Source organism: Folsomia candida, unplaced genomic scaffold (assembly GCF_002217175.1).
Source record: "Folsomia candida strain VU population unplaced genomic scaffold, ASM221717v1 Fcan01_Sc002, whole genome shotgun sequence".
NCBI lineage: Eukaryota > Metazoa > Arthropoda > Collembola > Entomobryomorpha > Isotomidae > Folsomia > Folsomia candida.
In genome coordinates this window covers 11,719,253-11,745,835 of record NW_019091194.1, presented here as the reverse complement: position 1 = coordinate 11,745,835, position 26,583 = coordinate 11,719,253, and the positions used below count along the sequence as shown (strand labels likewise).

General features: G+C 37.3%; 1 protein-coding gene and 1 long non-coding RNA gene across 3 annotated transcripts in view; both read right to left on the bottom strand.

The window, feature by feature from the left end:
• Window positions 1-544: 544 nt before the first annotated feature.
• The window catches only part of LOC110842880, a 191,621-nt gene continuing 165,582 nt past the window's right edge, over window positions 545-26,583 (bottom strand). Inside the window, exon 6 of the mRNA XM_035848647.1 lies at window positions 545-879. Coding sequence (XP_035704540.1) covers window positions 817-879 — 63 coding nt within the window. The 3' untranslated portion in view covers window positions 545-816. The remainder of the gene's footprint in view (window positions 880-26,583) is intronic.
• Window positions 11,365-12,194, bottom strand: LOC118434642. 2 transcript variants are annotated; one of them, XR_004834168.1, is made up of 3 exons: window positions 12,083-12,188; window positions 11,719-11,998; window positions 11,365-11,633 (listed from the first exon to the last, which is right to left on the bottom strand). It is a non-coding gene; the product is annotated as an uncharacterized LOC118434642 (long non-coding RNA). The 2 variants fall into 2 exon arrangements; XR_004834167.1 differs by having other exon boundaries at window positions 11,719-12,194.

Below are 26,583 nucleotides of genomic sequence, written 5' to 3'. Positions count from 1 at the left end.
ACACATGTCTGCACACAAGATTGCTATTATACACCTAAATTAAATTAAGTAGTCATTAATTAATCATTAGATAAGTTTTCTTACACGTGATGCTCTTATCATAATAATATATGTTTGGTCATATTTTAATGTGTTGTTGACTTATTCTAGAATTTCCCGTTTTGCACCAAAAACTAGCAAAAGTCAATATTTGGTTTTTACTAGTGATAAACTAAAGTTGAAGAAAATAGCTACAAATTCATTATTTACTAATTTTTCATAAGTTATGTATACTGACGTTCCTTTGGGGAGCTTAAGATTTTGTGGATTATTGTTTTGACTATAGTTTCATTTGAACTTGAACTTAAGTGAAATCGACTGTCTTGGCAAGCTGCATTTTCCTGGCAGAGTTAGATAGTGCCAAAAATTACGTATTTTGGAATGAGTTTGTAACTTGCAATTGCAAACATGCAGGGAGTGCTCGTTATATTCAAAAATTTTGCAGAAGGCGTACAATTATTGTATGTATTTACTTGAATGTTAGGTGGGAATAACCACAAAGATAATTAATCTAATTGTATTTAATGTTAGCTATATTTATGATTCATAACTTCAAGTTTAGAGCATTCCTATGATATTTCCAACATTTCTTTGTAAACAACGTTGCCACTTTCGCATTGATTTTTTTATTGAACAATGACGTGAAGGATTTTATGCTGGATATTATTTCTACTTGGGAATGACACTATTTGCACTGTGTGTTTATGTTGCTTCATGTTTTGTTTTTAATAAAAGTTAAGACGGGCATGGTGGTGTTGGTGTTTTTCATTTTGCAGCTTAAGAGCAGTAGAGTGAAAGTTCTCCTCCAGAGCGCCATGTCGTCACGGACCTCGTTCTCAGCTGCAAGATACAAAAGGGCAATTTAGAACAATTTGAAAAATTTACACATTAAAAAGTACATACATCTATGTATTTATGTAGCTAATACTTAGGACAACGTACTCCAACATGTCTAAATCGACCTAACACTGTACTGTGTACTTTCTCCCAGTCTGTAGAAATTTTGTGCGATATTTCTATTGTGCGTATATACGAAGTATGTATGAATACTACATTGGTCACTCATTAGCTCAGAAGCACAATCAGAAACCAAAATCACGTCCCTGCTTACGCAATTTTCTGCAAGTTTTGATGCCAAAGAATGCAATCTCTCTACATGTCGAATGTGTAATAAGTAAAGTCCTGGGTGGTGAGAAAATGTCTGTAATGCATTTCATCCCAAGTAATGGAATGACAATGGCGTGGCCTGACTTATCTTAATAAATAGAGGCATGCACAAACCAATCCAAAGAAACTACTCGATTTCCGATCTAGATTCCGAATTGTGAATAGAAATGGCAATAACAGTAATAATCATAATCATAATAATAACAATAATAATCTACGAGTTGGGTGAAGTATGAGCTCAATTGTAGTCACCCTGCTTGCCTGCCTCGTCTGGTTTCATTTCACTCATCGGATCAGCACAAATAATAGCACTGCTTTCTTTCCACTCGTCCACTGCTGGGTGGTTTGATAGGATAGAGGCGACCGAGGCATATACAACGCAGATATTCTACGCTATACGCTAGTGGGGCCTGAGATGAGCTCAATAATATGGTGGACATCCCCATAAATCATGTCATTTTCCCATTGTAGATGCCAAGGCATCCAAGGCAAAGTCGATGCATAAATCATTGCGAAGGAAAACGAAACCGAACCGACACTACTTTGCTCTGTTCTGTGTGCCCAGGTCTGCATTTTGTTCGTTCAGGGCCATCCAAACGCCGTGTGTCCAGTTGCAGGATTATAAAACATTTGTTTGGTCTAAGAAAACCTAGATGGTGGAAATCAATAGGGCTGTCCTGCATTTAGAACTGGAAACCAGGACTGGGCTCTTGCATGGTACGCATATACATATGTGCAAGATTACTAAAGAATAACCAGTGCCATCCTGTTCTACTCAGTTAATAGAATTCCTCGTTTTATTCCATTTATCTGGTTCCGCTTTGTTCGTGAGTAGGAATCATTACTTTTGTATTCACCAAGGAAAGGAAAATGAGAGAGAAAGGTGAAATCATGTTCGCCCCTGGACGAAACCCAGGAAGCAAGAAATATCACGAAGGGATGCGATATCATATAAAATAATATATTGTTCCGTCCACATTTAAAGAAAGAAATAAAGTAAGTATTGCACCCATTTTCTTATTGCTTTCTTGAAATGTCTTGAAAACTCTTCTCAAATCCCCACCCTCCTTTTGATTTACGTAGTTTACACCGAAACTTACAATGAACGACTTGAACGAGGTTGCCTCGCGTTGCGGTGGTTCAAATGTGCGAGGAACAACAGTTTATATTCAATAGAAGTAAACTTCACTTCAGACTTGGACTTTACTACGATAACTGGAAACGTGAAGCACCCGAGGAAGGAAAAAAACTGGCTGGAGTGAAGCGGAGACGGATGCGTTCTACTTTCAATGGAATTCCAAAATACTTATGTCTAGGCGAGAAAATGATAAAATGCTTTCGAAATTGTACTTACGGTTTACTATTTGCAATGCACTAAAAGCTACTCCTTCTTATTTATGTATTTACGAGCATGAAGAAGAAGAAGACGAGGCGAGTTGGATTAAAAGGATTCTTCAAATACACGTAAATGTGTATGCGAGAAGAATTTCTGGCCTCCACATTTGTCAAACTATTAGAAAGTTAAAATAATATGATATGTATTCCCTAAATTCTTTGCCTAATTCTGCAATTTTGCAATATACTTGTTGGAGAAAACAATATATTTACCTAGTTATAAAAATATATTTAAGTATACTGCGACTAATTCTATGATTTTGACTAGTGTGCACCGTGTGCATATTAAATGTGTGTAAAAAGTAGTGAACTTTTACTATCCTGGTTTGCTTCATAAATAAAACACATAAAGTTTTAACTAAAGTTGGGCATAGTGATGTTCGACCAAAGTTAGGTTGGTATAAATGTAACTATAAGAGTAATTTCCTAAATTCGCACTATTATATGTTGCTATTTCAATAAAATTCAACAATTGAAAATGCAATAATTTTGTATGTACAATGGGCACGCTCAACCGAGACGATAGTATCCACCAGGATGAAGGATTGTTGTGTATGACACCTTTGTTAAGTTGAGGAAGCTAATCGTAAACCGAGGCTACTTTATGTGAACGTACTGTCTGTCTCTGTGTAAACTTTTAAACGCTTCAACCTTACTTCAGGTTCATCTCACAAACTGACAAGTGCAATTTATTTTGCGTATTATATTGCCCCAAAGTTTTAAAATGGCATACCGTCATGCCGTTTTGCCGAGGAGTATACTAAGTGGCTTTTATCATTGGAAAGGTATGATAACGGCCTAATCAACTGCTGCCAAACCAGGACACTTACGTCTCTGACCTTACTTGGACAAAAAAAATCAGAAACTCGGAAACTAACTAAAACACACATCATGTGGACCACTTGACATTTGTGACGTGTAAACTTCCGCTACAAAAGTGTATCCGTGTTTTGGAAAATGGTTTATGTTAAATAGGAGCGAGTTATCATTGTTCCATTTTATGAGTGTAAGCAGCAGTGTGAATCATCAAACAAAAACAGCCAACCAGCAACCACTGCATACTCGAAAGAACAATTTTATCTATTTGAATTTATACCTTATTCATCCACCATAACCATATATTGTCATAATTCATTATGATGGTGTTACTGCTGCTGTCCAATCCGACAATCCTTTCCGTAACTACCTGCACGGTCATTGTTTTGATGACCTGAGAAAGTTGTATAGTTAAACTTTTGTAAACCATGCACCTGTGCCCACTCATTCAATCAGCAATCACAAACCAGGATCAGCAATCAGACAATTCAAAGTCAAATGAAAATTTTTCAAGCCCAAAGGAAATCCTGGTTTTTTAACTCAAACTTCAATAATTCACATGTTGAAATCAGCCAGTGATCCAAATCATTAAAAAATCATTAAACGTCCACAATTGTAGTCCATGCCCTCATAAATTACCCAGCCCATCATTATTCAGAGATTTTGCTCAAATTTTGTTGTATTTATTTCGAAATTAGTCTAATACCTGCGAAGCACCATCACGACATAACAATTTATTCGCAATCTGATTCCATATAAAGAGTTGCCTCTTTCCGTCTGCATCACAAATGAACATGGCTTTAGATAACCTTCGTGATATACGAGACTATACGTCATGAGCAAGTGAACAACATTCATTGTCTGTTCATCTTCGACGAAGCAGGTTTGTTTGAATTTTTGGTTTTGCACAAAAAAATAAATTTCTGAGAACTAACGACACTCAGCAATGATCAACAACAGCGAGATCGAGCACGATGTAACCACCAACTAGCGATAATATCATCATATCTACCAAATTATAAACGCATGACTTCTCTCGTGCCCACTTCCTACAGGAGTAATTTCACTCAAAAATTGTCTCAATTATGGTATTCTTACAAATTATGGCTGTATAATTTAAATTGAATCACAACTAGGATTCAAAAGGACGATATTTCAAAAGTTTAATAAAAAAATTGATGCCCAAACAACAAAAAGTTTGCAATGATCATCACAACCACTAACTCGTAATTATAATTACGCACTGGGCCGAATGTGGCATTGTCCTATTAGTGGTCGTAATTTGAGGCGGGTTTGCTTGACCATGACATGTGATTAGTTTGATGACAATTGTGTAATATTCTCGAGAAGAAAATTTTGAACAAACCAGCATCTCTACAACCAGACATAATTTGGCAAGTATACCAATTCTACTAACCATGCTGTTTATTATTTAGGTACACAATTCACTGATAATCTCAAGAAAATTTACAATTATATAACTAATGTAATCTTAGCTGTAGAACTTTAACTGGAAAGATCAGCAACTAAATAATTACGCATTTAGTTTACCAGTTCCAGACTAGCTCTAATTGTAAGTAAAAGCACATTTCAAAAAATCCATTTAAAGATCGCATTACATTTTGGTCAAGTTCTTGTGCAATTTTCATAAATCGATCATAAATAGCAAACTCAATGTATTTGTAAGTTAGCTGCCTTGTCTGAGGAGTTTGCTACAGGGATTACATAAAATTAGGAAAGGAACTATTTCACCAGGGAAAGAAATGATATTATTCATCAAATGATTCAAAACTGTACGCAATGACAATCAAACTGCTTCAATCCATCTATAATTCAAGTCTCAGCTGCTCTATCCGGTGCCCGTCATTTATTATTAAGTCTTTTCGCAAAGTTTCGTCTCACATTCCCACCAACCTCGTGGAGCACCTTCCATTGCCTAGACTTTACGTGTACACAGACATATTACTGCTTCCTCTACCCCATCAAATATCAAGTGGGGTTTATTTTTCTCCAAGTTGTGGAAGCATGAAATGGCACTTAGAGGACTGGAACAATAGAGGACAATAATATGGGAACAACTGAATTAAACTTGTGCCCGTGTCCCTGCACAAGGGCAATTTGTACGTTAATGCTCGACTACTTTGAGACAGTGGAGAATGCATAAGGGACACAACACGGAGGAAAACAAATTGCAATCATTTGAAATCGGGTGGCACCTGATCCCATTGCGATGTTCGATCGAACCATCCCAACCGGTGGACTGGATCACACAAAGTTGCTTTACCCAGAGGAAATGAATGAGTTTTGGAATAGGATTTAAAGTGGGGGGAAAATAAAAAACTTGTTTGGTCTAAATTTTTTGCTGTTTGATTAGCATCGGAGCTTAAGTATAGTAATAATCCCAAATTTTCTTGTCAAGCTGGTAGAACGCGACTTACAATGCATGCAAGTTATGCCAATACACATTGTAACACTTTGAGATGCAAATCGGCATCAATAATTACGTTTTAATAGACAGGCACAGGATATGTTTGTTATTCATGTTGGTATTTGAAAAGAGCTAAAATATTGTATTATTTGGACACACTTTGTTCCATTCCATAAACCAATTGCAATTCACATGAGATAATGATTGGATGGAGGATAACATAGTTGACTTAATGATGGAGGAGATAGCAGACATTTGATTGATAACAATAAGCTTATATCAAACTAATCTCGATTAAATCATTGTACACATTGCATCGTGTACGTCAAACAAACAAACCAGTATCAAATTATTCCACACCTCTCGCATACATAAATATGAATTGTAGCAGCGTAATCATGACTTGCTCTCTGATTTTTACATCACAACAAACAATGAAATTTAACGCTATTCAATTTCGGCATTTGTTGGCAAACCATAACTAGTTGCAAACTAAGAAAATCTCGTGTTAAGGATGCAAAAGTAATGTTGTTCTCCTTTGCATTCTTCTTTGACTGGCAGTCTCCACACCTGCGCCCCGACGAGTGTGGAGGTAAGAGCGGAAAGGTTATCTGGGAATCAAACTGCGGAATATTATTGATTCATGGTTGATGAAAGCATTACATTACTTGAAGCCGGTGCGATGAATTGAACTGGACTCCCTTCACTCAATGTGAAGGCAGGAATATCATTATGATTTCATAGAAAAATTGACATGACACTGCCACGGGCTCGCCTGCCATACTTTGATCACTCTACTCTACCCGTCATTCTCTTCAATAAATAATAAAGACATGATTGTATTATGGTGAACACCCAACATTTCCAAATTTTCACTTCCACCTCAACTCAACAATATATGCGTATGCATTTGATTCCTTCCAATGAGTGAAATGCGGAGCAGACTGACATGTAAATCGCCGAATTTGGTTTTAGATGAGTCACAAAAAAAGACGTTAGAGACGTGTGAAAATAAGTTGAATGCACAGTACCAAAATAATGTCCAGTAATGTATAACAATTTGTTTGTTTATAAATCCATGTTTAAATTCCGAGGTTTAAGATAATATCTTCATGACTTTGAATTTGAATTTCATTGAAATCAATAAGTGTGATAAAAAATGGCTGTTTTAGATATGATTTATTAAAATTAAAATGTGCTGATTTGTCAAACCTTAGCCAAACCGAATCTAATCCCAAGACATCCTGGTAAGTAGATGCACATTCACATATGGACATACAAATATCTATGTATGTGTATTAAAGGATTTTGTTTTGTCCAGTACTGCATAACCTACCCAGACTTATTTTGATAAGTAATTCAATTTGTGCTAAAACAAGGACTACCCAACATGAAAAACAATTATCAGCTATCAATAAAACGGCTATTAATTCAGAATTCATATTTACATTCATTCATATGTAGGTCCAAGAAACATAATAGTGTACATATTACGTTGTAAAATACAATATCCTTGTACCACACGGGGTGGTCAGACTATTTATAAAAGGACACAACCAGGCCCAACGGCGATAGTACATTAAAGTATTAATTTCCTACTAAATATACTAAAAGTTGCTGCTTGTGTGTCCCAAAATATTAATTTGCTACATATTTGTACGTGTAGTTTCTTGAACAACAGAAATAGAATAGTAATTTCATTAATAGGATTGTTTTCAACTGACATTTCTGAATTAAAACATGATTGAAAAATCGTAGGTATATATGTATCCACGACGTATCGCGTTGTTGAACCATGGCCAACTATTAGTTCCTAATTCCAGAATGCCGTGAGCCGATGAAGGCAATTAATTATTCAATGAAACGAAAAAGACGGTGACCGGTGGGACGTATAATCCTCTCCTCGTGATTACGGCAGCATATAATGAAGCATTATGCAAGCCAACCTTTCTGCTTTCTATTTTGATGAACAAGCTTCTTAAAGACTACTTTGCAGGCAGGGAAAATCTGCTTAAAAATAATCCTCTCTTATTTTATGAACTGTTTCAACATTATGTGATATCCATCAGCCACCAACTTTATGCTTTGATGTTGCCAAAGTAGAAAGCTCCAAGAGAGATTCAAGAGAAATCATTTAAATGCATAATTCTCAGTGAAAATTTCTCACTGGAGCATTTCCACGGGCAATAGTTGGTTTTCCAATAATATTTTTTATTATGTATGTATGCACATTTGCTTGTGGTATTTGTAATACCTACATGCAAAATAGGGAGTATTTTAATGCCATGTACATACATATATATATAAATATACGTAATAATAAGTACATAGTACTGTACAGATAGGACAATTACACCAATTCTTTTTAAAAAAGTTGTTGAAAAACTAAAAATCTCCGTTTCCTGAAAAAAGCTGTAAAAGCAAATCATCGCGCAGCAAATATATCGAATTGCATTGACCCAGAATCTCGGCAAATACATGTTCAACCTAAGTAAATGAAGGAACCTCGTCATCTTCTTTGCAAGTATTTCATAAGTAGTGTGGGAAAGCAAGGAGAAAATTGTAGGCAAAGAGCACAAATCTCTTTATATTAAACTTCTAAATTGGTTCCATTAGTTAGTGAAAGCAGGAGCGGCCATTATGAGTCTTTACTTTCCCCACTGCTACGCCTGCTAAGTAAATAGAAAGCCAGCGACTACCTAAGCACTTTCCCTTCGTGTTGGCGTCTTATGGAAACTGGGCCAGGTCGTCTTGAGAAAAGTTATTTCAGGACCACAAACTCTCCTCCGAAAGCTATTGCAACCAACCAACAAAGTTTCTTCTCTGTGGCTAATCACCAAACTCACAAACCATTTGTGCTACTCTGCCACCACTTTTCGTCCTTTTCAAATTTATGAAAATTCTAAGCCGCCTCGTTTCTTATGTTCTCTCAATCATGGTGGAAGTATATGCTCACTTTGGGCATATATCTACGTCAACTAGAAATCCAATCTTATTTCATAATGAAAATCCCTACAATTGAAAAAACGAGTCGTAACTAGATTTTAAAATCGTACATAAAAGTGAAAGAAAGCAAAGGAGCTTATATCGCTTATCCGATCTTCATTGAAGAATGCACCATCATTAGACAGCAAATGATGCTCAAAACACACGCCATGTGCCCTTTCTTAACCATCAAAATATTACGACGTCATAAAAAGTCCCAATCTATAACCACCTTGGCTATAAATACATGCATATATCCGCCTTGGCATAAATTAAGGATATTCCTTGGCCTGTTATTTTCATCATACTAAACTAGAACTAAACTATGTACAAGTACATCTAATCTCATGCATAATCGTCCTAAGTGCGGGCAAGACCTCGCCACTGCTGCGGGTCGAGCAGACTTTGAACCATGGGAACGAAAGGGAAAGTCATTACACAAGAAAATGAACGGAAAATGCATTAATTTTTCACAACATAATTAATGCTTTCCATCCCTAGAGCTCATAACGACTTTCTCTGTCTTCGACCAGATTGTTGGATAAGTTATTGCCCGAGAAATTAGTCATGAATACACGTACTCCGGTCGTAAATACTCACGCTATGGGGTCACTCTGAACTAGTCAGAACTGACTGTACGCCTACACTGTATTGTATCGTACTGAACGCATTTTATTTACTTGCAATTAACCACCAGATTTGTCGCATTGCTGTTAAACAATGTCAATCAATAGGTAAAATAAAATATAGTCTAAATTAATTCCTTATTTTAACATGTGCTCGAATGGATTAAAAATTTTCCCAGAAATATACAACATAGAAATATACGTATTCCTATTTTACATGTAGACTAACTTTAGTTGAAACCACGAAGCAGAAATGATTGACAGATAATTGTTGCCCAGAATTTAGAATTCAGAACTAGTTTGAATTTGAAATATAATAATAATGGAATTAAGTATGTAGGTAAGTATTAATATCAAGCGAAATTCGACTGTTTAGCTCTTTCGACCTAAATAGAGTGGTGCATTATATTTTATTACTTTAGAAGGAAAGTGATTCATGCTTCTCAATCAAATCCCATGGTTGGCAAGGACCAGAGTTCAGTTCTATGTATTCTGGAGACAGGATTCGGGGAAAATGATCTGATATCAATGAAATGGAATCAAGTCATGGTAAAGTTTCTTTGTACATATTCAATTCAAGCCAGAAGGTGCATGGACCGGAAACAAAATTCATACGTGATCTGACTACATATTCCAGCACTTATGTCTCTGGATTCAGTCACAATAAGCATTTGACTCGCTCGTCGTCTGATGGCGGCCGTACTTCTCTCGAATTATGACGACGAGGGGAATTTTCTTGCACCTCCAACGCTCCTGTTCTCAACTCTGCCAAAACCAAAGAGCTAAACGTACTTTGATGAAAGATTGCGAGAATGGTTGCATTGGTAAAGCAGCCCACGAAAACCTGGAGCCACTTACTTGACCATTATATGCTCAAAAAATCTGTAGTTCTGTGCAAACAAAAAATAAAATTTAAGTACAAAACCTATCGCATTGTGGTTTTTCAAGCTCTCTTCACCACCGCTTACAATCAAACCAAGCAACAGCATGTACAACTTGGATTGTTTTATATACAACTTACTGCAAGGGTGCTAGGTTTCTGTTTGTTTGCACTTATTTGGAAATTGTGTGTGGTTACCTGAATATTTCTTGAAAAACGTTTGCAAACAAAGCTTGCAAACAAATTGAACGTTTATTTTACAGTTTTATTTTTGTTCTAAATTCCAGGGCTGTTTTTAATCCAGGGTATCCAAAACTGTTGTCATAAAAATAAATCGTTGCGATAACAGTTTTACATGCAGACCAAAAGAGGTGTACTTTTGGTCCCCATTTATTTAGTTGTTGTCTCGCCACAGCCAGACAGGAAGCTTGTGAAATTTTGATTTTATGTAAATGATATCATGGCTATTACAAAAACCAAACTTGACGTACACGAATATGGCCACTAAAGATTGTGACTGGTGGTTGAACTATTCCTAAAATTGGCTGATCAATTTATGTCAGACTTAATTCAAAGTTGAACAAAAGGTGTCGTTATTAAGACGTCTGTCAAAGTAATATAATTCCTTTTGTGTTTGAGACAAATAATCAAAATTTATGAGCACTTGGGCCATGAGCTGACAGGCTTGGGCCATGTTATAAAACACAATGTGGAATGTAAGTGTCGTTGGTAATTAGGTCCCCAATCCTAAACTTCCATCATGGTCGTCTATATCAAATCCATATGCACTCTGGATGAGAATTAAGTTGAATTATCCGTGGAGGAGAAAGCAAATTATTTAAGCATGCTCTCATTATCACTGTAATTGTCTTGCAAATTGAAAAGAGCCCACGGAATTATTTCATGACCCACAGCTGGGAACTCCAACGAGCAGTACAGGGAATGGTTATTTGTAACAATAAACAAGTTTCTAAGAAAAACAGAGTCTGTTTCTCACTCGTTCTTTAGCTTTTGTGAGGGCAGTAAAGTTTTAATAAAAAATGTCTCATTTATTAGTAAAAAAACGAACTAAGTAAAATATTCGAGAATCTAATACAATAGGAAGAAATTAAGACATTAATTCATCTCAATATTATTGGGATTGGTGGGTGGGGTCGGCATAACGAAGCCTGGTTTCCACCCCGCAAATGGCGGTTTGAAGGCGGCAGCAGAAGTAGAAGTAGCAGCTTTTTCTTCTTTCTTCTTGAAAAACTCTGCCTTCTTGGCAGCAGCTTCTTCTTCTGTATAATTGCATTCACTGAAATCAAAAAATTAATTAGACCTCATGGAGAAAGTTGATATGGCATTTTAAGTTTGTCATAATAAATTACGAATTCGCTTACTTCCCGAAGTGTCCCTTCTCCTTGCAACGCCAGCATCGCTGATTTTTCTTATTTTTTTCTATAATAAAATTAAAATGTAAAATATGAGAACCGTTGCTAACTCTTGAATTGTTTTTTGAATTGGCACTTTAGCGTTTAAAGAACGTTTTCCACCGCCTTTTCCACCACCACGCCTTCCACCGCCGCCACGATTTCCACCACCAACTCCTGGAACAGTCAGAGTAAATGCACTCCCAAATGGGAGTCCACTTACCGTGACGCGGTGGTTATACTTTCCCATCTGCAAATTCAAAAATAATAATGATAATAATAATGATAATAATAATAATAAAAATAATAATAATAATGAAATTTGGTAACCTACCTTTAAAAGTTGTAAAAAACTACATTGCTTACCTTCGAGGGGAAAAAAATGCGAAAAGTCGAAGAACAACGAAGGCCGTCGATCAACCTCGATAATAAGCCTAAGAAACCATTAATTTGTTCTTATGCTTTGCTAACCTGGCTTTACTTTTGCTTTAATCAATTGATTTCAAAACTTACCTGTGACACCACGAAAGAAGACCAACCTCTGACGACAGTGACAACGATGGGAGGAGATGATTTTGAACACTCTACAAAAATACACGAACTATTATTATTAATTACTGTTAGTGGCTAACCAATTAATTAATTGTTTATTAAATAAAAATTACCAAATTTATCTTTCGTGAGAGAAAAAAATCTACCCTGTATGATTGGAAAGAGAGAAATGAGTGAGCGAGCAACAGCAGTGGCGGTGGTGGTTGTTGCTCGCTCGCAGAAAACGTTGCTCGCTCACTCATTTCTCTCTTTCCAATCATACAGGGTAGATTTTTTTCTCTCACGAAAGATAAATTTGGTAATTTTTATTTAATAAACAATTAATTAATTGGTTAGCCACTAACAGTAATTAATAATAATAGTTCGTGTATTTTTGTAGAGTGTTCAAAATCATCTCCTCCCATCGTTGTCACTGTCGTCAGAGGTTGGTCTTCTTTCGTGGTGTCACAGGTAAGTTTTGAAATCAATTGATTAAAGCAAAAGTAAAGCCAGGTTAGCAAAGCATAAGAACAAATTAATGGTTTCTTAGGCTTATTATCGAGGTTGATCGACGGCCTTCGTTGTTCTTCGACTTTTCGCATTTTTTTCCCCTCGAAGGTAAGCAATGTAGTTTTTTTTACAAGTTTTATCCCGAACCAGGGTTTGCGTACCCGTCATGTCCGTCCGTCTGTTTTGCAATAACTTTAGAACGCGTTGACCGATTTCGACCAAATTTTGGTGGGAAAATGTATTTTGGGAGTGTGACGTGCTGTATAGTTTTTGGATTCGATAAAAAATTATTTGGACCGGAGGGGGTCAAAATAGTGGTAGGGGGCTTTGATGTGGGATATTTGAGAAATTTAATCGTATAAGGGTGAAATTAGGCACGGCGGCCCCAATGGAAGTACAAACTATGAATATGAAGCCAAAATGGAAGGGACCCACTAGGGTGGCCCATACCATAGTAAAGCTAAATTCTAGTAATCCCCAAGAATTTTTTCCTCCTTTAACAGAACGGCATACTTCAGTTTCCGGTTCGGCACTGATGCTTCGCCATAACAGGGTGTATTCCGTTAAGGTAAATATTAAACAATTTAATTAGTAAAGCTAGGTTAGCAAAGAATTTATATTAATTACAACTAATCATCGTTTTTGTTTTAGGATCCTCGTTTGACGTCGTCCTTCGCATCAGCTTAGTTTTTAGTTAATTTTATGTATATGTTCTTTTCTTAGATTTATCTTACACATTGGTAATTCTGAACTGCTTTGTGCGGTTATTAATAAACAACTGCTTTGTGCGGTATCAAAAAACTGCTTTGTGCGGTATCAAAAAACTGCTTTGTGCGGTTTTAAATAAGTATCTGCTTTGTGCGGTTATATTTGTGCTCCAAATCCACTTCAATGGTAAATTTTATTTTCAAAATTTGTGCAATCAATCTACAAGGGTTGACTGCTCCGAAAGCTGCCCAGCTTCGTGCAATTCAAGCCAGCACAAGCTTTAATGTAATTGTGCTGACTGAAACCCACCACGGTAGAGGTGGGTTGAAACAATACACACTTCTACGAAGTGTGTTTCCCACTTGGCATCTGCACCATGTTCCATGCCCATGTCCAGGACAAGCCAGATTAAGTGCACATGGCGTAGCAATCTTTGCGGATCCGAGTGTGACCTGTACACCACCAACAAATGTCCACAATGCGGCATTGCAAGAAGATGATCACAGGCAGGTGGCTGCTACTCTAACTAGGAGTGGTTACACCTGCCATTTGGTCGGATTACATTATGAGTCCGGTCAAGTTGGTACTAATTCAGCGAAAGGAGCGCACAAAGTATTGCAACTCAATGCAACTGCTACCCATTTTGAGCAGTTCAGTCCTTTTGACGCGTCTGAGAAAACCATATGGGTGGCTATTGGGGACACGAACATCTCCCCAAGTGACCCAATGTATGGACAATTCCAGCGCCGTTTTGCTGATATTGGGATGCAGGTAGAATCCTATCTGCAATTGGGTGTCACCCGTGCAGATGGGACAGTCACTCATCCTCCAACCCACGTGACAGGAAACCCACTTCATGCCAACAACATGTTAGATTTTGCAGTGGTTCGCACACCACGTGGCATTGAAAGCCGGGTTGATCGATTGAACAATCCCCCAATTCAATCAGATCACCCTTGGTATCTAATACTCACTATTGGTGCGGTGGGTAATGTGATTCCACGCAATCGTTGTGCCATGTGGTTCAGGGCCAATGCTTGCATCCATTGTGGGAGGGGCAATGAGGTAAATGTAGCTCATAGTCAATGCCCAAGTACTGCAATGCTGGTGGCTTTGATCAGTAATAGAGTGACCCCTCGGACTCGAGCGAGGGCATCTATGCATCCAGCCGCCGTAAAAAGCCGCAAGTATAGGGCTGGTGAATTGACCGGCATACGAGGTGGTCAAACAACGTCCAATCCATCCGCACGGACCATACGATGGCGCGCTGCTAAGGCCCACAAGTTGGCTGGTGGATCTCCTAGAAAACGGGGTGGTCAACCAACGACCACTCCAGCCAAATCGACGTTGCTATGGCGCGCGTTTATGGCCCGCAAGAAGGGTGCCCCCTCTCCATCTGTAGAGGAGGAGGAGGAGGAGGAAGAGGAGGAGGAACCAACTCTACCCTCTCACTTCGACCAGGAGTTGTCCTCCGGCGATGAGAACGACGATAGTGGAGACGGAGCGACAGCAGTCGCATGCATTTGAGGCACATAATCCTTGTTTTATAAACCATTAATTATTTTTAAATTAAGTAGAACAGTACCTATTAAATGTAACTACTACTAATTTTTTGTGTTTTTCAAACGTTTAATTTAATGCCACCCCCGTATAAACCGAATAATAAAATATAATGCGAAAGATAAGATATAAGCTTTTGTGGAGAAAGAAATGAACTGGTGAACGAAAAAGCGAGTGGAAGTCTTATTTACGCAACTTTTACGACAGGCGTTTTAAGGGATGGTAAATTTTTTAGAGCATTTTACCATCTTTTCTCCGTTTCTCATTTCATTTTTTCAACAGCTCCATTCTTTCATTTCATTCGACTGGCTACATCATTACGTTATGCTACATGTGGACAAACATTGGGCTTTAACCGCTTTAATAAAAAAAGAAGTCCAGTAAAAAGACAGTGCCATTCTTAAATTCTAATGGAGAAGTAAACTGCTTTGTCACATTCATGCCATAAATATGACATTTAACGGTGTTTATTGCTGGAAATTGCATCGTTTAAAAATATGTACGTCATACATACATATGCCACACAAAAAAACTTTTACGGGCAAAGCAGCCTCGGATATTCAGGTCGCCACGCGTTTTATCCGACCAGGTTTTGATTACTTATAAAAATCTGTTTGCAAAGTTTTTCAATCTTTTCACATGGTCAACTTATTGTGACTTGTTTAAACTGCAACCTTTCGCAACGGGTGGACGGGCTCGGTATTAAAAATTTGAAATACTTATGTGTTATTGCGCAAGAAGGATCATAAGAATTATTCGTGCTTCTGAATCAAACCTAATGTAAATATTATGCTTTCTTAGCAGAGGCAGCTACTTAATGCGGTTAGGAACGACAACAACATGAAAAATTTCATGAAAGTATTTTTCTCGACTAATTTAGCAATAGTTTTTGAAGAATAAGAGAGGACTTGAACATTGGCAACAATTGTTTTACAACTTGCTACAATTTATACCTTCATTACGGAAGTGAATAATTTTATGACACGGAATCAGTCTTCGTTGACTGGCCGCCACATTACCAAAGTTCAGTTTCGACCCGATCTATTCCTGTCAATACGATGCAATTACGGGGCTTAGCGTGGAACAAAAAATCGAAGAGGATTTCGTTTCGTGACAAAATTGTCCTGTCATGATAATACCGTGTGTCATCCTATCTCGCTCTTCCTCCCTTTATTATTACGATACTTACGGGTGGTGCTGGCCGTTGCTGACCATACATGCACATCACACATGAGAGCAGAACAGAGCCGCATGGACACACGTATGGGAGGACCATAAACAAGTGAAAGCAAAAGTTTCACCATAGTTGGAAACTTTGATTGCACTGATGATGCTACCATGCATTAAAAATGAAGATTGTCAAAAATTGCCAATTCTACCCTTTGCTTCTCTTATCTGGTTTTCATCACTAACCACACGCACCCAAGTTCTCTTATCTGACTTATTTATGCATTCGTGACTTGAAAGCGAACGAAATGATGGAGAAAGAGACATGACAGGAGCCATTCATACTGGAGTAGGATATCTACTTGGCTGGCTCATGTCATTATCCACCAAGAACAATAAACCCTCATTTCTTTCTGAAAAAAAACTGGGAATGTGTTTGGTTCGTCATTTTATGTATGACAAGTTTTCTTCATAAGTGTGATGAATGAAAACATTTATCGTTTCGTACTTTGCTAAATTGGGGGAAATGAGATCGTATGCATATTACGAGACATTAAAGTATAGGGTTTCGTCTCATTTTCTAATTACTCGTCGGAAACGCCAACAGTCAGTAAAACCGCAATTTGCCAGAATTCAACTCGAATCGTTAGTTTGATCATTTACAAAAGTGTTCAAAAATGATTCATTAAAGAAATAATGCAAACAATGACTTACAGCATACATAGTCACGATTGTTATTGTGTGTATATGCGCAATAACGCATGTGTAAGTAAGTAAACTTGGCAAGACAAAATTTCGCTCAACAATAGCAGAAAAGGCAACCGATTGGTCAATTAAGCTTGCTTTGAAAGTGTGACAATTAGCTAATTAATTTGTTTCGGTGTCTCTAGTATTAAACGTACAACTTGTGGTGGTTCTGGCAGTACGTAGTTGGAGAATACCTTTGCGAATACGGAGTGAAATATGGTCATAAATCATGAAATTGGTTAACAAATAAGTTACAGAACTATTAACGTCAAACAAGCTGCTAGTGACTGCTACCACCAGCACCACCATTATGTGAATATATATGTATCCTGTGGTAATAATACGGCTTTCAGGCATGAATACGTACATATGCGTATGGTTTGTCGGCTCGATTGAAACCCACCAAGCTCAGGTGTTTGAACTGTGTGTTGCATCACATTGCATGTGTAGTATTCCAATTTTGATATTATTAGGCTTGCATTAGAACTGCCTATGTATACAAATAGTGCAGGGGTACAAATGTAAATGCATTAAGCTAATATGTGGACTGAGCACACACCAACCACACATGGGCTTTTGTTTGGCAGAGCAGTTAAACATTATTATTGACCAGTTTGAATTTCGGAATCGAGTAGATTTAAATCAAAGTCAGTCCTCTGTGTGGTCTGCGAAAAGCTCATCGGATGATACCACACAAGGAACGAGTCGGTAACACAATATGCTCTCCGGAGTGAATGGAGTAGTGCGATTCCTTTCTATCAAGGATTGGATCAGAGCACATCTGAATGCACGATATGCCCAAACACAAGGCAGACATGCAGCCAGAGTCTCTCTTTCTTTCGTGTGTTTACCACATTTGCATTAAAGGAAGCCGAATTGAAAAGGTTTGTGGTAGACATTTATGTTAATGTGGTTTATGATAAATGCCAATCAATAAATTCCTGTCAGTCCGCCTGAATGGGGAATCTCTTGAGCAATTTGCAATTCTAAGCTTAGATTTATTCAATGATCGACCTGGTTCTAAATAAAACGACAAATCCTGATGTTTTTATTACTTTTCCCCTTCATTCAACCTCCATCATCTATGGCAGAGCAGCAGAAAGTATTCATCCTCTCAGGCAGTGGGGTCCTTCTTGATTTTCCTGCCGTACATACATAAATGGAGCTCTGGGTCTGCAACGTGGCGATACGAGATGGTTTGGGTGTCCTAAAACTTAAGTGCCATTGCACCCTGATATCTTGAGAAGCCAGAAAGATATTTTAATGACTGAGAAAAATGTAATAAAGCGAGATGGGAGAACACCCACCACACAGGCAGCAAGGCGACCCGAGAGAGAAAGAGGGGAGGAGGAGAGGGCGAAAAACGAGGGCTTTAAATCCCTTCTGCGTAATGGGATCAGAATTTATTGCAAAAATATTCATTTTTAAGGGAAGAGTAACATATTGCTTGGAATTAGGCAGTTATCGGAGTAATTATCTTCCTTACTGCATTAATTGATGGTCCAACTATGTCGGCAGCATTATCTTACTGTTAGGGTGGGCTCGTTTCAAAAATTTTCAATATTGCATACATGCATGCCATCAAACTCCATATAGTAGTTAGGAAATATAATAAATCCCAATAATTTTAACAACTAGTGACCTGCAATGTACACAAGTATGTATGTATCTGCTTAAATAAATATTCAGATTGGCGTACTTTTTCTCCACATTAAGTATATGGAGAAAAGCACAAATCCCCAAAACTGGGTAAATGGGGCTATTTGAAACTCCCAAAGCCATAAAATCGTGGGGAATTCGAATTTCGAAATTTTTTGCATAACAGTGAAATATTTGTGGAGTTGAGTGCATTAAATGTTAGTGAACGTTAAAACCCAGCTTAATTCTGGAGAAAGGTTCTTCTATTCCTCAATCATGGGGAAAGGAGATGCATGGATATTTACATAGCCACACAAGTACGTATATGTATACGTATATGTAGGAATAAGATCGCTGCACTGCTATGCCCCTGCTTAGACTTGGCAGTATCGCTGCAATAGAATTCAGGCATATCCAAGGCCAACGAAAAGATATTTTTGAAAAGAAACCTCTTCTCCAACTCTCAAATTCATGTATTTTATAATAGAGCCTGAGCCAAGAGAGAACAATAAGCCGGCTTTTTTACGTTTCAACTCGTTGTCTGGAATCTTGAAATGCGAATAGAGGAGGGCTTTCCTCTCCTGTTACTTCTCGAGTGCTTGGGTCGTTGGTAGGAAGATCTGACTGACTCAACTGGCGTAGTCTCCACGATTTCCTCCAATTCAACAAAATACAAAACATTCACAAACTGCAGGGAGCGAAGCAACCCTTTCAGTCGCCAGGCAGCTTGGTAGGAAAGAAATATAAGTTGAACTGAAACTGAAGATCTTCGAATTGAAACCTTTTCACTCCTTCCTTTCTTCGAGAATTGGATGTATGCATTGTGTTGTGTGTGCAATGGTGGGTTTTGTAACTCTTAGAATTCCAAGCATTTTATTCCGAGGAGCAGCAGAGGAGCATGTATTCAATACTTAAAGGATGCAGTGAGCACAATTCAAGACTTTCAAATACTTTCTCTGTGTGGAGACGAAGAATTCTTCCCAAAACCTTTTATTCGAACATTATCCTCATCATATAGGAATGCTCAGGATTTTATACGTGTTCAGCTCAAATTAAATAGCACAACAAATTGTTCGATTTTGATAACATAAAAGTGCTCGTCCAGCTCGGTGAGGTTATTTTTAATATGCATTTAGCATGCTGAGGTTATGCTTCTACTGAAATTAATCTTGACGGGTTCTAGCCAAATCTAAGCTTGAATTGCATAACCAGCAACGATGACGTAAATTATTGGGCCTCCTCAGACACACGAAAAAATCGTCGCTTCGAAGTTTGCTTTGTTTTTCGCTTATCGATAACATGGCAAGAATTATGAAAATTGTAAAATTTTGTTTCGACTTCAGCTAACCGACCTTAACCCCACTTCTGAGTTGAGTTTCTGTTCGCTTATCCCAGAGCTCGCTTATCAGGAAGCAAGCGAAAAACTTAGCGAAATTAGAAACGACGATTTTTTCGTGTGTCTGAGGAGGCCCATTATAAAATATCTGCTTACTCTTTTTGCTTGTGTAGGTATGTATAAATAACACTTTGTCCCCATGCATGGATATTTAATAGAAACTCTTGAGTTTTGAAAAAGATGGACAAAAATAAAACTTTTGTTAAAAAAGGACCAAATCATACAGATTTTCTCGAATTCTTATTCAGTAAGCGAACAATTTGTGAATTGACAATAAAGTAAAATTAAAGAATGAAAAAAGAAGGTATTTTATTTGCCAGAAAAAATGATACCTTTGATGTCTTCTAAAAGCGAAATTGGAAATAGGGGAAAGTACTTTTCTTGCCAATCTTGCACATTTTAGTTTTCACCAGGTTTGCAGAAGTGAGGAAATTAATCCGTCATCATGCAATTTGTATTAGTTGGTTTCATGTTCGAAGCACAAAATCTGTAATTGTTACGCAACCACACATGGTACTATAAATTGTTGACCATAATTTTCCCGTTTACACGGGAGAAGGGTAGGAAACGGCAAGATATTTAGCACATATTTAATGTAGGTATAAAGTTTATAGGACCACATTTTAAATCATGCATATTATCGTGATATATTGATATGAAAAACATAGTAGCATCTTATTTGAATTTAAGAAGAACGTTCAAGTTAATGAAACTGACATATCTGCATTATGTACACAATAATTTACCTATAAATATGTGGTCAGTACTATTTGTGGCCACATTTCCAAAAATGTATCCTCCAGTATTATTTACTCGTCGTTTGGCAATCAGACATTGCATACACCTGCTTTCCATCAAAGTCGTCTCACATCGCATTCACCAAAGTGTTCCAACTTTAACTTTGGAAATAAGAAATGTTCGACCTTCGCATCATTTATGTATGCAGCACGCTGCTCGACTTGGGCAGTTATTTAAGTACGAAACCAGCTTTCAAATTGTTACTTTTTCATGATAGAACATGAAAAGTTGCAGAATTCTTGAAAATATGTCAAAAATCTGAAAGTTTTCGTTATCTACCCACAACTTTTGACACTGCCGAAGGAAGGAAGTTACAACTAAGCCAAAATATCATCAACCCCGGGCAAAGAGACGACACGACGTATCCAACAATATATACCGAGAGAGAGAGAGAGCTGAAAATTTGACGCTTCTGACTGAAAAGGTTTATTTTATTTCCCTGGAATGCCGGAAATGATTGACATTCTGAGATTTTCCAAGTGTCCGCAATCACTAGTGCTAACTAAGCCTAAATACGAACGTGGGTTGAATCCCATGTAAGCCTTTCAATCTGTAAAAATATTTACTTGCCTAGATTTTCCACGCACTCTGTTTCGTTTCGTTGTTTCAATCGAATCAAGGGTTTTATTTTGATTTACTTTCACGTGAAGAAAGTTTGGACCTGGACCAACTATATTCTAATCTCATATCATGCCATATTTTAAATTGACAATGTAGTGTCATCTATTCCCATTATTCTTGAGCTGTTTGCCAGAGTCAATTGTACATTCTATTAGATTAAGGCATTTCTCTACGCTTCGTACAGTCCACACGTACAAACAAACTACAACCGGGGAACTCCCAGAGGAATTTTCACACAATTTGTATTTCAAATGGACATTTCTGCCCTCCGTTTACTTCCGCCACAAAAAGATTGAAGGAAGGGTCAACCAAAGAATAAGACGAAATGAAGAAAAGAAAATAGTTCAGCTGGAGAATTCCATTATTTGAGTTTGACCTGGTCCGGTCCTACAATTACCCCACCCACTGACTACCTACCCACAGTTGACCATTGTCACAATGACGATGTGGGATGTACTACTTGGAAATTTGGTTTGGTTTCGCTTAGTTTACTTCGTTTCAGTGAAAGTTGCATTGTAAGCAAGCAGACGAGTATGTGCTCCTAAAAGGTTTTAGAATTTCCTTCAGGTCCGACGACAAGGAAATTGAATTCAATCTCTCCTCCACGCAAGTCAGCCAATACAATTCGCCTCTACTCCTCCTCACAATGCAGAACACAACACAATGCACAATTTCTGCAATGTGGTAGAAAGAAAAAAGGAACAAGTGAGTGTCCTGCAATATGACGAAGATATATGTTTGGTTACCTTGTTTCATGGAGGCTGTATTTTTGCGGAGGAAAGTCACGAGTGTAGAATAAATGCATTGCGCAAGGTAACATTTATTCATATAAAATTTGGTTGCTGTCCTCCAACGCCTTTTAAAATTTGCAAAAACGATTCGAGCAGGTAAAAAAATAAAAATAGAAATCTTACCTACATACATACGAAGTTCGATAAACTACTAATCAATCAACAAGATCGTGCATTTAATTGCAAGCGCAAAGTGTGGACGACTGGTCATTATCGATTGTGTCAAACCTGACCAAACCTACCATTTATTTACCGAGTATTAAATTCCGGACTTATTTGATCAATTGTCACATTTAACATGTCCCTTGCAAAAGTTGAATTGTTGTTCATAATTCATATAATTGATTTGTTTCAGGTCTAGACAACTATTTTGCAACACATATTTAACGCTAAAAATAACACATTATTGGGTGTATTTTAATTTTGTCCTTATATGTACTTAGAGGTTGACGGTTCATTGTCACTGAATAATATTTGCTAGTGATCCCTTCACAGTAAAAAAATCACAAACATAAATTATTTAAAAAATCAGTGATATGCACACTGAAGCTTAAAAATTGTTCTTAGAGTTTTACATATGTACATCGGTAAATTCAAGTAAATTGAAAATACTCGTAATCGTCTGCTCGGCATAAAAAAGCCTGTAATTTATCTTAAAATCATCAATTGTGCGTCAATATGGATGAGAGTTTCACCGGGACTAATGATGAAACCACAAATGGAAGGAAACACCAGTACCACTTGAACCTGGCTTCAAATTTCCATAGCTCAAGGCAAACTCTTATCTCAAGAAAATTTTATAATACAGTAATGCACCTTGGTCGCTTCCTCCGCTACATACTTGCCAGCACACAATGATTGTTTTAGTTACGGGAAACCATCATTTCATATGAAAATATTTCAAGTGAAATTGTGAATCGTTAACCATCCATGACATTATGAGTTCCTCACCACACACAGTCAAATAATCCAAACATCAACATCACTTAAATCCATCAGCAAAACTCGAGTCAAAAATGAAGAGAACATTGTGTGTGATTTATGTTCTAGAATGCTTAATTTCTCTCCTTGGTAGGTGGATGGGAGGGTTTTGTCAGTATTCATTTTGTCAATGACAATTCAATGGTTATTTGATTACAGGGTACACCAACCTGGTTCACACATTATGCATCCATACACTTTGGTAAGAAAAGAAGACTCCCCTGCATACATAGTGCACATACATCGTTTTCTAGGTTTTTGTATACAACAAAAGCAACACATTGATCTTGAATTGAGAAGTAATTTGAAGGGCAGTAGTTGTTGCGAGGCATGTAAACTTCTTTGCAGGACTAAATCTGCCTTGAGCCATTTTTGCCTCTGGTGAGTGGAGGAAATTGATATTATGTGAAGTGCAAGAATCGTAACCAAATCAAATCAAAATAAATGAAGGAGGAGGTTGGAGGTAATAAAGTTTAGCATTTTTAACAAAATAAATTGTAAATGGACAAACCCCATTTAGAATGACGAGACGAGATCTCAGAGGAGATGAGATGCGACCAAGCGAGACCACACACAATACAGGATAAAACAACCCCCATTTCAAAGGCAATTTGCTCTAATCGGGAAATACTACTTGCCTGGTTGTTGGTGGTTGGTTTAGTTAGTTTGACATAAATTTGAATAAAACGAGGTTCGTGGGCTATAAAATTTGCGTTTGCCGATTCAACTAAAACACTTTGCGCGCATGTACATACGCATTTCTGCTTTCATAACAAACCAACATGCATAAGTCAATGTTATGAAAATGATACGTCCTCCCTGTTGTTCGGCCGGATATTTAGGCAAGGGAAAATTTGACACGCTTCAAATTAGTATCTCTCACAATTTATGAGAGAATCTGCTAAAGTAGTAATTTGTGTAGCACGAACAAGAAAACATTCTGCTGTTTAACTGTTCAGGTACTTTGGCCCATGCACTTTCTAGGTTTCTTGTTTTATTAAAAAAGATATACACAATTCTCGCAGACTTGTCGCATTGTCAGTTTTAAGGTTTGTACTAAAGTTATTAAAATCCTTAACTTTGCGAATTACATTGTATTCTTATTTTTCAATTCCTGACTGAATGGGTCGACCGACTGAAAAGTCGGGAAGAAGAGAAGAGATGCAGTAAACTTAAAATATTTCTTATATCAGGCGTAAGTATGTACGCTCCAATGGATGGAAACATAAAATTTAAGGGCCAAAGTAACTATTCGAATAGATGTCAATTTTATAAGCACACCACGACTTTGCAATTTATTTTTAATAAATTATTGCCTTACAAGATTTGGATTTTCACACCATTTTCATTAAAACTTGGGATCCAAGTAAATAAGTCTCTTTCGGACAATAATAATCGCCCAACAACCAACTTCAAATTACAAGTCATGTGGTGACGGCGATACATTATTTGCGTCAAATTCTCTTTGCATGTTTGGAGATGACTGTTGTGGAACATTTGGTTATTAGTTTAGGCATGTACGTACAACATTTTGAGCAAAGTGGATGATGATATAGCAATGACAAATTTAGGAGGGGAACCAAGTAGAATATGATTAGCCTGACTAAAAGAACACTGGGGCGGTCTAAATAATGAATGATAATAACAACAATTCCGAATTTTCTGCGTCGAGAAGAAAAGTAATCTCTAGTTCATGATGCAACAGGAGAGCGAGCAAGAGGTACGAATGGGTACAAGATTATTCCGACAAGAAGTGCCACGCTATCCACTTGAGACAACTATGCGGACCTTTTACATAATAATAATGTAAATATGCGAACTATTATTATATTTTCTTGCTAATAAACTACTTTGTATTGCCGTAATTGTGCTGCATGGTGTTTCTCAAAGTACAAAATCCTTATAAAATGAGGTACTTGTACAAGTAATTCTTACATAAAATCTCAACGTAAAAAATATCACACCTCAATTCGATTAACTTGTCTCATTTGACATGAGGAAAGTTTTAATTTTCGCCCGAAACAAAAATAATCTAATCCAAAGGGGGCTGCTTTGAAAAAAATAAGGCAAAGTGTTAATAAAGCAACACCAACCACACTACTGACATTTGCGCAATTTAGATTGAGAGATGGATGTAGCTTGAAAAATTAGCATAATAATTTAATGAGATGAGATTCCAAATTCCACATCATCCCAACAAACACAGTCATTTGCATCACATCCCACACTGTTGTGAAAATCGTGAGGAGCAGATGTATTAAAATTCCAAATTTTACAGAGATAAATCTGCAAGACTCCGCTAACTCCAATCCCATAAATGCATGGAATCTCATTTTTCTCCCACTAAACGAAACAGACTGAATTTGATCAAATCAACAAGAGTCGCGTAAAAAGTTGGGAGACAGCGTTTATTTGCTATAGTTGTACGTGGAAGGATCCAGAATAAAAACACGCCATTGCCCTGTATAATTAATTTGAGTCGTGTGAAGAGAATACTTCGAAAATTCCAAGCTGTCAAACCCTGTTTTCACATAGAGTTCTGACTGATCTTGAGCATTTGAGCGAGCCACCACTCTACACAAGAAGGGAAAGAGTAAATGACTGCCAAAGCTGTTTAAGCAGTATGAATTACATCAATTTATCTAACAAAATCCTTGGCAAGATGAACATTTTGAGCTGTAATGAACAGTCAACTTCAGTCGAGAGCATAACCAACCGACTTTTTCCAACTCCAACAACAGAGATCCAGAAAAGTAAAACTTTGAATTTAGACTACACTCTCCGCCTTGCAATGCATTCATAAATGCCAACCAAGTAGTAAGTAATAAGACAAGAGACCAGCAGCAGCTCGAAAAACTAAACACAAAAAGCATTGCTTAGGTGAAACCAAGGAAAGTCCTATTGCATGAATATGCCATTTGCAAAAACTCGTCCCCTGGGTGTGATATTGTGTCATCGGAACTGACCGCTCCCACTTCATGACAATATCACTACATTTTCATTTGTTATTTTGTCTGAGGAAGTGAGATCTAGAAGAATATTTTCTGATCTTACAGTATTAATATTTCGGAGCTTAGCTTTATTAATCACTACATAACGTTATGTATGTGCATTTTACAATGCTTATTTGTAGAACTTGAAACTTTTTAAATATTCGTTACCACCAAGACTTCGTACTGCAGGCATGTACACAAACTTAGTATGAGCACGGGGTCCTTAGTCATGGAATCATTGAATTCTAGGCAAATATAAATGCTAGACGAAATGGCGTACTTCTGGTCGAGGTTGTATATTTGTAGGTTTTTTACCCTAGCTCACTTAAGAAAAAGAAAACTCAAACTCGCTAATAGCAGAACAACTCTGATCATTAAAGTTGGAAAGAGTGAG